General features: G+C 39.7%; 1 protein-coding gene across 17 annotated transcripts in view; it reads right to left on the bottom strand.

Annotated features, from left to right (window-relative positions):
* The window catches only part of ABCC9 (ATP binding cassette subfamily C member 9), a 68,506-nt gene that overhangs the window by 15,259 nt on the left and 39,610 nt on the right, over positions 1-13,637 (bottom strand). For all 17 annotated transcript variants that reach the window (XM_082280152.1, XM_082280158.1, XM_082280146.1 and 14 more), the window contains 11 exons: positions 11,767-11,868; positions 10,288-10,372; positions 9,712-9,792; positions 8,632-8,769; positions 8,019-8,144; positions 7,290-7,386; positions 6,120-6,367; positions 5,090-5,238; positions 4,245-4,314; positions 3,263-3,420; positions 1,085-1,177 (listed from right to left, as the gene is read on the bottom strand). In XM_082280152.1, the coding sequence (XP_082136278.1) occupies positions 1,085-1,177; positions 3,263-3,420; positions 4,245-4,314; positions 5,090-5,238; positions 6,120-6,367; positions 7,290-7,386; positions 8,019-8,144; positions 8,632-8,769; positions 9,712-9,792; positions 10,288-10,372; positions 11,767-11,868 (1,347 nt within the window). The remainder of the gene's footprint in view (positions 1-1,084; positions 1,178-3,262; positions 3,421-4,244; positions 4,315-5,089; positions 5,239-6,119; positions 6,368-7,289; positions 7,387-8,018; positions 8,145-8,631; positions 8,770-9,711; positions 9,793-10,287; positions 10,373-11,766; positions 11,869-13,637) is intronic.

Genomic DNA, 13,637 nt, shown 5'->3' with positions numbered 1-13,637 from the left:
AGCCCACGTTGCCTTTTTGTGAGGCAAAAAAGCACTGAGAAAGTGCTAAGTTCCTTTGTCTTCCTCAGGAGACAAGGTGAGAAAGGCCACTCTGAACCTCTCAGGAGGTACTCTGCGTACATCAGCATCAGGCCCTAATGATGACTTCCTGTTTCATTCAACATCATTCTGTTGATAAAGCTTGTTAAAGCATTTCCTGTTGACCACTGGCTCACATCTCTTCAACACAACAATGTTTTTGCTTGTCCTTCCACAGGCTTTACTGGTTGAGGTCCTAAAGTGTAGCTTGACTTGAGGAAACAGCCTTAAGCTGATCAAACAGGTGTGGAAATGGCATTGCAGTGGGATCTGCTCTGGTTTGGAATTCTGCATAGTGCAGAATGGGTGCAAGGTGCAGTTACTGGGGGAAAAAACTCAAGCTGGCACTTTGACAGAGTCATGATAACCATAATGGAGTGAACACAGGAGGACAGTTTGGCCAATATTTCATGTAGTAGAGAGAAAATATATGCATGGAAAGCTGGCAAAACTCTCCAGATCTTAGGGGATGTATTTTTCAGTTTTGATTAACAAAGGGAGGTTTTACAATATTAAGATCAAGTTCTGTTCTGCTGCAATTTTCTCGGAAAGTGCCTCACGTTGCACACTGCCTTTCAGCTGGAGAGTGCCATAATGATGTCTCCCTGCTTGGGAAGTGGGTTGAACACAGAGCTGATTCAGGGGCACTTGGACATAGCAGCAGGTTTGAAGGGGCAGTGCCTCTGCCTGCTTGGAAAACATAGCTCCCTGCTGTCCAGGTTAATGGCATGGTTAAAATAGACTCATTAAAAGTTTAAATATCATATCTTAAAAACATGATCATCTTTAATTCAGTGGAACACCAATATGTGTGTGTTACTGAAAATACGCAAAATGTTTAAGAGGCATGGCAAAGCAACAGGAAAAAATCTATTCTCTTTTTTTTGAGATACCTTAATGAAGTTCATCAAAATCAACAGTTTGCCCTCAGACATGCTCCAAGGAAGCTGCACAGGCCAGCCTGACCCCCAAGCCTCCCTCTAATAATTTGTTTTACAAATTTTACCCAAATGCTCTGATGGTGGTAAGGCCTTCAGCTGTCTCAGAGAAGTGACAGAGCAAAGGGAGCTGGGTGCTGTCATCAAGTTCCTGGAGGTCCCTGGGAGCATAAAAAACAGCAGACAACCATTACAATGTAAACATTGTCTGTAGAAATTTTGCTGCACAGCAGACAACAATAGACATTCTGTGTATTGCACATACTTTTTTCAGGATCACACAAAATAGTATTTCTATAGTACAGAAAGACACTGGCACGAGAATATTACATTCCTTTTTCACCACAGGAGCCTTTGAATCCTCTCTCAGCTGCCCTCTCCATCTACTTTTGGTCACTTAAGCTTCTATTGTCTCCCCAGGGATAATGACATTATCATGTGTCTCCTGGATAAAAACCTGCTGTCCATTTAAGACAGATCCTAATTACCTTTTATTCTCACAGATTCTGATATATTAATAAAATTAACTTAAATTCAGAACCATTGATTTTAAACTTTACAGAGTGCTATTTGTGGCTCTTAGGTCAGGTATATAATAGCTAGGGTCTATGTATCAGGAAGTTTATATATTTTATGATAACATCTGGCCTAAAAAAGGAGCTGTATTTCCAGATAAACCTGGCCTCATTCTCCATATCTGGAAGTACCACAACTGAAAATAAAATAAAACAGACAATAGCAGATCTTCTCTTTGTGCTGTTAACATCGGTTGTAGCAGAGACAGCACTGACAGAGAAATAATATGAATGATAAATTTCCCTAATTACTCAGCAATGGCACTTCCAAGACCTGCATGGAGCAACAATATTTAAGTCCAAAAAGTTCCAGTCTTTTGAAGCAGGAACATTTTCCAAGCCACAGAAAAAAAATACATCTTTCTGTAACACTCTGCCATTGGCATAGCAGCCAGTTGTACAAACAGAAGAGAGTCCAGATCATGAGAGATTAAAACTTATTATCAAAATCCTACTAATTTTGCACACTGTATTAAATAGGCCAGGAGAAACAACTGCTCAATGATGCTGGATGTTGCAGCACACAGAACTGAATTTGCTGCTGATGTTTTGATGATAAATATCTCTCAAATGTATGATGGAAAATACACAGAAGTTTTCGAAAGATGTAATGGAAAATACAACAAAGAGTCAAAGTGCTGCAAGAAATACTGTAAATATTTGCATTTCTAAAAATTAGTGAGGCTTATATGCCTGCAGAGGACTGCATGCAAGTGAGTTACAAATACTTGCTGAAGCTATTCCTTCATCCTACATTCCCCAAGACTAATTTTTATAGAAATAAATTGGATGTTTTAATTTCTATTGTGCATCAAAAGAACACAAGTCAAGTCTGAATGCCTCTCAAGTGATTTAAAAGAGTTTAATTTAACAGATTAATTTGAGAGTGAAAACCATGTCTCCTAATTCATCAGCCACCTTGAGATCTGGTGTGCTGCCACGTACAGCTTCAGTTTGGAGGCTTGGTGGGGCAAGAACAAGGTTTCTGAAAAATCTCAGTGAAGTTAAGCAAATTATTTCAGAATTAAACATTTCTGGTTTGTGAATTGTGATTACAGAGTTTTCTTATAAATAAATCTTCTTGGAAGATTCTGGCTGATAACAAAAGATTAATGGATTGAATGTAAGAAAAAACTTTAAATGGCTTGCTGAAGATGTTTTATGAAATTATAGAATGAATTTAGCACTAGAAGCATGACTTGCTTTTTGCTGAAAAACTGTACTCTTTACACCCAGCCAAACCACCCTGAATATGAAACACTGTACAGTGGAAATGACTTTCTGTGGAGCTTTTTTCCCCAATATGAAGGAAAAGCTATTGTTGATGTTAATCCAGGGAGTTATTTTCCATTCTCTACTAACCCTCAAATGTCAAAGAGGAGTTTGGACCAGATGCAAGCTCAGTTGATTAATAAAATTCATGCTCATGTGACTCTAGGGACAAAAAAATTGATTCAATTGGTGTTACGTCCTCAAATACCCCATTTATAGCCAGGTCAGTTGAAAATATTCTCCAGTGCATGTCTCAAACTCGTGCCTCAGGATCAAAAGCAGGATGCCATGGACATTTCCCCCTTTTTTGGCTCCTACAACCTCACTGTCTGTTCTGCCACAGTTCATATGTACAATATTTCATGGAGGAAACTTTCAGGAAGGTTCTTTAATACGTACTTGGAAGCAACCCTGAAGTATTTCTGGATAAAATAAAATGCTATGCCCAGGGGCACGAGGGCCACAAGGAACCATGGAGTGGCATAGGAGATCATCCCAATGGCTGACAGGCAGAGCAAGGTGGATCTGGTCAGAGACTCCAGCGTGGGAGGGATGTGCTAGTGGGAAATGAAAAACATCCATGATGCAAAAATCCCTGTAAGTACCACTAAAAGCCTTTTCCTATAGGAAAAGTGGAATAATACCACTATGCACTCAATGATATTCTCCTAATATCAGGAGTCTTTCTGTTTCTGTGGGTCTCATAGGCAAAGGTACAGGGGTTAAAAAATTAGTCAGTAGGTTTTTGCTTTCTAAAGGTCAGAGTTTCAAAGATCATGGGGAAATAGGAGCCATTTCCACCTCATTTATATATCAGGCAAGGAAGAGAGAATTGTTCTTGATATTCCAGACATTTAGAGAAATAGAATGCTCTGACTCAGAGTCTCATCATTTTTATTCCATGTTCCCACCAACCTTACATTCCGGATTATTGTTCATCCAAAAATTTTAACGCACAGCCATAGTGAAAGCAGCCCTTCCTCTCCCTGAATGCTCTAAATCCACATGTGCTGCAGCCAGGGTGGAACATTTATTTATCACATCCACTCCCACATATTCAAAGTTGTTCTATTCTACTTTGTTTCCTGGTTTGAGCCCAAAATCTGATGTTTTCTTAATCCAGATCTTCCACCAGAAGCAACCAGTCTGCATATGAAGAAATTAAGAGCCACCACCTCCCATTATGTTTATTTTAATGGTTACCAGTCCTCATTACTACAAGTGTGTGTACTTTTTACTTTGAGTGTCCCTCTTATCATTCCCAGAGCGTGGTTTTGCTATACCTTTCCCTACTGAATATTTTAGTACATCATCTTATTCAGTATCTACATGAAAATTTGCAAAGCCAGGATAATAAAACAGAATATATTGATTCATCTACCTGATCAATGATATTTGTATCAGCAGAGAAGCGATTTAGAATCAGCCCCAGCGGAGTCATATCAAAGAACCTGTTGGACAAATTAAAACCAAAAAGTTACCTGTAAAGGAATTCTAGTTTTGGATTAAAAGTCCAGTCAGACAGACCCCAGAGCTATGTACAGCCATTGTCCTAAACCAAGCAGTAAATATGAGTAACATACCACATCATCTTATCTGCATCCTGACCTTCTAAATGCTTCTTTTGGCATTTTCCCCTGAAAAAAACTTTTGTCTCCTCTTCCAAAAACCTTCTGTCTTGTGTCCTGATCTTTCTTTCCTGCTCCATCAGGATTTAAGATCCCTTCCAAAGATCACAGCCTGTTCCTGGCTGCTGCTCAGCCTCCTTCTAAGGGGCACCAACCCCAAATGTTTCACTGTAATAACTTTATTTGTTATCCAGGCACCCTTTTGGCCATCCTGCTGCCTTTGAGACCCTGGCTATTGTTCATAGAAGAAGCCTTGGTGTCGACATGATTTGACACCATGGCCATGGCTCAGAGATGGAGCTGGGTGCCCTGGAGCCTGAACTGCCCTCAGAGCTGCCCTTGACGCCCCAGCCCTGAAGGGGTGCCAGCTTTCTGACACATTTCAGCCAGATAATAAACAGGGGCAAAATCTCACATGTTCTCTCTTGGAATGTTCCCCCCGACCCCCCCCCCCCAGTTACCTCACTAACTATTTTCACTTTTTGAGACCTTGAAGAAAACAGGTCAAATACAAGATCTTTTCATAGGAGTACCCTTGCAGTTACAAGAGGACAGGTTTTGACCATGTAGCTTTGCAGGGGCATAATTTTTGCTGCACCTGATTGGCCCGAGGATGATCTTGTTGAGGAGATTGTGGTGTAGGTTCTTGGCTGCTGTGAGGCCCATCCACTCCACAGTCAGGGATGTGATAAGGCAAAGGACAATCCCGGCTCCAGAGAGGATGCTGAAGACAGCTACATGATAAGTCTAATAGAATGACAAATACATCAATCCTAGAAATAAATACCCATTTCTCTTTCCTGCTAGGAAGTTCCCAGGGTACCTGATACTAATCTCTTATATTACATAATTATAGATCATCTTTGGGATATAAAAGAACTATGATGGAACTGCAATTCATCAAGTTCACGTAATTAGAAGTTCTGGCAGTTCTAAGATCCCTCGCTCTATTCTACCCCTCAAGACCTTGAAATGGTAGTTCTTAGAACTGTGAAGACTGACTATGTGGACAAATACAAAGGATTGTTAGCCAAGAAACTTAGGGGACCCAAGTAGAACATCTCAAGAATTAAGGCATCTGAGAGATGTTGGGAAGTTCCACTTTATTAAGTTCAAGCATCATAAAATTCCCAGTGCAAATCCTAAACTGATCTGCCAGGGTTATAACACATTTAAAGCCTTCTGAAAGTTTAGTAAGTGGATTCCAGTGAGATACTGTACATGAGTCAAATTTACAACTATAAGCAGATTGTATTTAAGCAGTACAATTGAAGACTTCCATTATTTTTTTTCTGGCAGGACACTACTCAACAGCCAGTACTTAGGAAAGTGGGGTCATTGACTTAGAAGACCAGTTATAAAATCCAGATGGAAAAGTTTAGTGTAAGGTTCCTTCCTTTGAAAGGCCATTTTTCTACCCTCAAACATGCTTCTGTTTCAGTTTTGCATGTTCAAAAAAGATTGATAAAATTTGAATTGCCTTCTTTTAACATTAAGAATTTGTCCATCCTGTATAATAATCTACCTGTCATTTCAATCCAGCTGACTTCTAGATGAACAGCAAATAATTACTTCAGAACATGTTTTCTCTCATTTTTTTCCCTGTCAGGCTCCAAGATCTGGCTCACCTTCTCTGCAAGCTTATCCTCATCAGCATTCCTGGCTTCATTTGCATTGTCCATGGATGTCCACGTAGCAAGCCAGTAATCTATGGCCACGATAACTGAGTGTTTCAACAGCTTGGAGAAAATCATCAGAAAGAGCAAGAAAAATCCTCCAGAGGTTAGATATCTCCAACAGGTTTTCCATGGCATCTTTGTCCTGAGCCTCAAGACAGTTGACATGTTATCATCTTCATCATCTTCCTCTTCCTCCTCTGTGACTCAGACATTTGATCAAGTAAGCTTGGATTCAATACTAAGAATTATACCTTGTTTTACCAGATTTGGTTGATTTTTTTTTCCTTTTGAATTTAAATTTTAAAGTCATAATTCAGTTTGTCATTTAATAGCAGCAAACACTTCAGACAATTTTCATAAGAGTTCCCCTGTGCTCTTTAAGCAATTCTATAGTTTGCCAATCTTTGACTTGTCACAGTTTCATTAATAAAATTTTTTATAAACTAAGTCTTCACTACTCATTATTTATAGCAGAGGCCAGGCCAACCTGTTCAGCAGCTTTTATTACACACTCAGCAGAGTAATTTGGAATATTTTAGAAAACCCTCCAAACCTTTCCATCCAGACTCTTCATCATCTGTTTGCATGAAAAAGTTAAACTTTCCCTTCAATCAAGAGCACTAAAATGATAATTGATCACATTCTACTGAAAGGCAAATGGTGGAAGACTTCTGCTATGGAAAATACGTATTTCAGAGGTGTATAAACATGAAGTTTATTTTTTTCCCCCAGATAATAAGAATATATATCTCACAGGCCTGCAGGCCTCGCTTGAGGAAGGGAAACGTTGCCCTCCTCTTGACAGCTACCTCAATTTGTTTTCTTTACAATCCTTTCTGTTGTTGTACTTCTATCTAACCCATCAGTAACTCCAGGCATTGTGAGTTAGCAAAGAAGCTGACTTGTTTTGGTACACCCTTATCCCTGCACAATGTTCAGGGAAATATGTGCAGAACCCCTTAAACAAGTCCTGTTGTAAACAGATCAAAATGTTGGACTTTCCACTCTTGTTACCAAGTGTTATCAATAGATTTTCACTTTGCTGCTAAGAACTGTCAGCTATAAAAGTGGAAAGACAATGAAATATGGTGTTCATTCAAGTGAAATTGTAAAACAAACCTTCATCTTCGTCTTCCAGCTGTGACTTGGATTCTCTGGGGTACATGGCCCTTCTAAGGGTTTTTCTCTCAAGAGTGGTCTGGTCAGCTTCCATATCCTGAAATAATTAGGTTATCATTAATATTAATTAGTTAATAATAGGTTTTATTAATTTGCGAGATCATTTATTAATTTGAGAGCTTAGCTGTTCACCAATTGTAGTAGTACCTGCAGTAACCTCAAAGAGACTTTATGTGGATCATATAACTCACAGAATGGAAAAATACAGTATTTTTCAATTTAAATGTCAGAAAATTCAGATTTGTCCACTTCTTTCCATCTCTCTTTCTGCCATTTTTTCATTCACTGTCTTCTGGAATAATAAAAACTTCCAAAATAGTCTTTAGAGAATCCTAAATGTTCATGGCAATAACAGAATAAAAGGGTAAGAGATACCACAGGAAGTTTCTGGGTCCAACCCCTGCCCCACCAAAGGATCAATTGTGCACCATATTTCCAAGGGTTATTTGCCTAAGACATCCTTACAAACCATCCATGATGGATATACCACACACTTCCTAGAAAATCTATTCCAGCCCCTAAAACTCCTTACAGGTCATGTGGTTTTGCCCTAAAGTCAAGTTTAAAACTTGCTTCAGACACAGTTTGTTTTTTGTTTTTTTTTTTTTAAATTAAACAACAAATATTTCTTTGCAGAAAACTCATGCTTGCCTAAATGCTCCCATTTACCTTTTCCAACTCTTGATCTTGGCGATTCATCAGAGTTTTCCAGTGTTCATATAGCTCAACATCCTTGTTTTGGATGTCCTTTAGTGTCCCTTCTCTAAGCACCATTCCATCCTTCATTGCTATGATCTAGGGGAGAAAGCACCCAGCACTCAGCAACACAGATACCATAATCACTGACCTGGATCCTACAAGACATGTCTCATCATTAATGACAATACCATTATGCAAATTTCTGTCCTCATTTTATTCAATATTTTATTAATAACTTCTTAAGTTTGCTGGCACAGCTCATGAACTGAAACTCCTATAAGTCATGCTTTCCTGCACATGTAAAAAAGCACTGAAAAGAAGGGATAGACATATTTGCAATTTGATCAAAATTCTCCAGGCTTTTCAAATAACAAAAACAAAATCTACTTAAATAATGTAAAAATAAAATAGTTCTTCCACTATAAAATCTGTGTTAGTTAAAGTGGCAGTTAGCCACATGGCATATGGAATAAAGGAGGGACTCTGTTGCAGGGAAAAGTAATAATCCCATTAAATGTTATGGTGTTAACTTCAAGTGTACATTCATCCTTAGCAATTTTTCCCCTGGTACCTCTTCTCTTACCCAGTCAGCATGTGGCAGATATTGTAATTTATGTGTGACCAGAACAAGAGTCCTCTTGTCTTCTTGCAGGAACTTCAAAATCCCTTCCTGCATTAAGTGATCACTCAAGTGAATGTCCAGTGCAGAGAATGGGTCATCCTGCAATCACATCAAATTGAAAAATACTAGAACAGGATTCAACAGCGAGGATTATTCCTAAAATAGTATTTATTTTAAAAAAGCATCTGTCTTTACTGATGTTTCATCTGTCTCTAGTGACTAGGACCCAGTCAGAGGGCTGCACTCCAGTGAGCTGGAATCCACTGCTCTTCAGTTCACAACAATGGACTCAGTTTCGTTTTTTGTGTCTGGCTGCGTGCAGTGCTGGTGCCTCAACTGACAGAGTGCAGGATCACCAGAACTGAAATTTCCCATCCAAATTTGAAAATGCCAGGTTCCAAATACAAGCTTGGGCCCAATTTTGATGTGAAACTGGCACAGGAAAATTACATTAGAGTTAGCAACTCTTCTCATTTCCTCCAAACTAAACTACAGACATGCTTGGTCTTCACTTTGAGTGAGTGTGGCTGGAAATAAGGCAACATTCAGATAAGGATATCAGTATGGAAACACTTTTTCTTCAAGAAGTCTCTACTTAATTTTGAAGAGGTTCAAACAGCCCCTTCATGAACCTCCCGAAATTCCTGATATGCCTTGAAATTAATAATAGATAAGGGGCAGTCTGTCCAGCTCCACAGCAGTCTGCAGGAGAGTGCTGAGCCCTCATACTGTTCATTATGGTTCCTTATCAGAAATCCTGCTGATTTCTGTAGGACTCTGCTGATTGTAGGTCACCACTGAGAGCAAGGAGAAGACAATCTGTTCCACTCTTCCAGTGTTAATCTGTGCAGCAATTCCCACCTTCACCAGTCTCCCAGGATGTTTTGATGCTGCCTCTGATGGACGCTTATTTCCTATCTCTTAATTGGGTTTTGGAGTTGAATACAAGTCCCCAGAGGTCTTCTAAACATAAACTAAAGATATGGAATTACAGTTTTATTACTAACTTCCCACACTCCATGTGAAAAAGAAAAATCTTACCAAGAAGACAATGTTGGTGTTCTGGTAGAGTGCTCGAGCTACACAGATTCTCTGTCGTTGGCCTCCACTTAAATTAATCCCCTAATGAGTAAAATGGATCAGAAATAGGCATCTTTGAATAAACATTATGACAGGCCTTTGGAAATGTGGTTTTTTACAATTATAGAGTTCCAATAAAAATAAAAAAAACTTCATTAAAATGCTAGTTCTATTGATAAACAAGCATAATCCTCATATAATATCAGAATAAAAGTTATTGTTCATGGGTGAGTGTAAATTATGAAGAGCTGCTCTGAGCACAGTAGGCTTTTTAGATTGAAAAAATGTAACCAATACCAGCATCAAATTCTGCAAGCAAAATATGGGAGACTCAGGCCAAGAAATCCCATTTGAGAAATAGCTGAAGAAGCAGAAGAGATTTCAACTTCTTTTGTGGCAACCCTTGGTCAATTACAATTATTTACCAGTTTGGCAGCCCAATACAGACTAGAAGTGATGTCACTAGTCTGAATGACATCAGGGAGTGTCTTCTTAATACAAAGGTCAAGCAGAGATTAAAGCATTCACATTATTTACCCTTTCTCCAATTTCTGTCTGGTCACCAAATGGCAGTAAATCAATATCAGGCTGCAGAGAACAGGCATCTGTAACAGCCTTGTACCTGGAAAAACAACATGGTCATTGCAATTATTTATGCAGCCATTGACTTTACCAACACAAAAACCTCCAGCTAGAGGTCACCACGAAGTGTTTATGGCTCTGGGATGGCTGGATAATTGCAAAAATAAGTAGGGCAAAATGATTATTCAGAACTAATTGTAAATTGTAGGAGCATTGTAAACAAAAAAATGACATATTTATTAGAGATCTTTATTGGCAAGACTGCTTTTTAAAGGTTTAATTATGTAAATTATTGAGTGCATTCTTCCCTGTCATGGAGTTGTTTTGTTGGACTCTGGAGTATTTGAAGCTCTTTTCCATTGAGTTTTTATTCTTCCCCCTTTAAGTGCCTCTTCATTTTCTTTGGAGTGACATTACAGGACAAAGGATTCTTAAGTTCTTCTGATCTTACCAGAAACAGCAAACCACTTGCAAAAATTTGAAATTTTTTGGGTGAGATTTCTGGGTCTGTGGCAGGTGATCTGCTGATGAGCAGCTGGGATCAGACTATTTGCATGATGAAATTTAGCTTTTCCCCATTGAAGCTAGTGAAACAGGCTGATGGATGCAGTGGCTGAAGAATTTGGTCCCTGAAATTTTGGTGCTTTTCTGGATTTTGAGGTATTTGGTCATGATTAGGTTTTTATCAAATCAGAATGGAATCATACATCTTAACACAGCACAGACTGAGAGGAACAGGGTGTATTTTTAATAACTGAAAACAGATAGAGTGTTGCCTTTGAAAACATCAGCAATTTGTTTTCTTTAGGTCCAGTCACTTTTTCCACATTTGTTAATTGACCTTTTAGAAGGATGCAAGAAGCAGGTGCTGGATAGGCCCAATACCAGCTGTGCACCTCAGCTTTCACAATCCCTTCTCCTGTATTTCTAAAGGAAGAATTAAGGCCATTCCCTCGAGGCACCCCATCTTCATAAATACTGTTTTTGGAAAGTGGCTGCTTCAGTAACTTGATCACAGCAGGATTAGCACATAAACTCAGTGGAAACATGCCTAGAATCCCTATTTCCAGAGACCTCTGGCAGCCTCAGGCTCCATTAAACAAAAGAAAAACATGTCAGTAGTCTCCAAAGATGAGATTCATCTCACCTTGGCAATGACACAAATGGATTCAGCTGTGTTCCACAGAGAGCCATGGCCACTGTGGGATTTCTCACAAACATCTTGGACACATGCTCTGGTTAGAGGAGCAGCCTTGAAAGACTAACCAGAAACCTTCCTCTGAGGTGAACAAAGTCAGGTCGGCTAAATCCACCCCAGTTTTAGCATGCACTGACTGATATTTACCAGAATCTACAAAGTTCCTCCAGAAGATGCTAAAAAACCCTCTTTAAAAGGAGCTGCCAGGTGTTTTTTGCAAGAAGGTGGATATTTACCTCTGCTTATTAAAGGGGCTGCCAAAGATGATGTTCTCCTCCACAGTGGCATTGAGCAGCCACGGCTTCTGAGCTGCATAAGCCACGGAGTACCTGTTCCTACTGCAGACAGACACAGAGCTTTAGTAAGAATCAAAGCCCTCACACTATGAAATGTCTGATAATCAGATTTTTTAAAGTTAATTTCATGAATGTGGATTTAGAAAAATACAGGGAAACACATAAGCAAAACAAAGTGAAGGGAAGAGTTTTAAATTTGATGTTTTTGTTAGAACAGCACCCAATCTCTCCCCGATGGCAAAATCTACACTCTAGGTTGTATTCTATTCTACTATAAATGCCTGGTACGTACCTCAATCTAGTAACTGCAGTTTAAATCCAAGGGCAAATTATAAATAACAGTAAGAAATACCAAATTCTCACAGGAAAAGTTATTTGGTATTATTTTCTCTAACATCAGAACAGGGGGTGAAAAGGCACTGTTCAAATGGCTTCAGCACACTTGAATTGCTGCTTTCTGAAGTTTTAGATTATTTTATGTGGCCACACATATAAAATACTTTTTTCTCAGTGAATACTTTTTTTCCTTTCAGGCTGTTAGATACTCAATGAATACTGGAATAGAGAGCAGTTTAATACAGATTGGGAAGGAAGCACTGCAGTCTCCCAAGGATTTATTAGACATACTTTAGATGTGTCTAAATGCTTGGTGACATGTGTCAATAGAGGCATGAATGCTCTTTACTTCTGGCTGTTTTGCCAAGGTACAGCAGCAAAAAAGGTCATGCAATTTCAGACATTTTTCTGAGATGCCCAAGGTGATGTGAGGAAGGAGGTGTGAACTGGTACTGGCTCATTGATCCGAACACTTATCATAGAATCATGGAATGGTTTGGGTTGGAAGGGACCCTAAAGATCATCTCATTCCATCCCCCTGCCATGGGCAGGGACACCTTCCACTATCCCAGCTTGCTCAGAGCCCCATCCAACCTGGCCTTGGACACTGCCAGGGATGGGGCAGCCACAGCTCCTCTGGGCAACCTGTGCCAGGACCTCACCACACTTACAATAAAGAATTTTTTTCTAATATCCAATCTAAACCTGCTCTCTGTCAGTGTGAAGCCATTCCTCCTTGTCCTGTCACTCCAGGCCCTTGTAAATGGTCTCTCTCCATCTTTCTTGTTGGCTCCCTACAGATTCTGGAAGGCCACAATTAGGTTCCTTCTCAGTCTCTTTGATGGTATTGCTTCCAGCAAAGCATTTGCTTAGCTTCATTTGTAAGCATGTAGGATTTACTATTGAGAGAGGGGATGCTAGGGCAGGAGAAACAGCTGGTTAGAAGCTGTCAGCAACATCCCAAAACTTCCAGGAGTTTTAGCTGTTCATATGCACTCGTATGAAATATGTCCTCGAGATTATGGGGCAGCAAATCATTGTGTGGCTCCCAGCCACATCTCTGTGTGCCACTACCTCTCTGTCATTTGTGACATGCTTTTAGTGGAGCTTGTCCTTCTTTTAAACCTGGAGCCAGGGGTGGAGTCCGTGCTTGGCTTCAGCTGGAGCTGAGCTGGCTCCCTCTGTGCCCTGCTCCATCCCATCCCAGGTTAGGCACCATGGGGAACCCAGTACTGGGCAGAAAACTCAAAAACACACTGAAGGAGACAACTAATGATGCCTCATACCTAGAGATCCTGTCTTGCATGACAAGGAGCACACTAAACTCCCACTGAGATCGGCTGGGAGCTCAGCATCTTTCAGAAAAGACAGAGGTAGTGGTTCACTGGCTGGAGAAGTGGGGGATCCACTGGATTTGCACAATCTATCAATTAATCTCACAGCAAACAATTATCAACATGTTAAGGAAACACAGA

Source organism: Coloeus monedula (genome assembly GCF_965178545.1).
Source record: "Coloeus monedula genome assembly, chromosome: 4".
Classification (NCBI taxonomy): domain Eukaryota; kingdom Metazoa; phylum Chordata; class Aves; order Passeriformes; family Corvidae; genus Coloeus; species Coloeus monedula.
The sequence above is the reverse complement of the archived record's forward strand: the minus strand, read 5'-3'. Positions and strand labels throughout refer to the sequence as shown.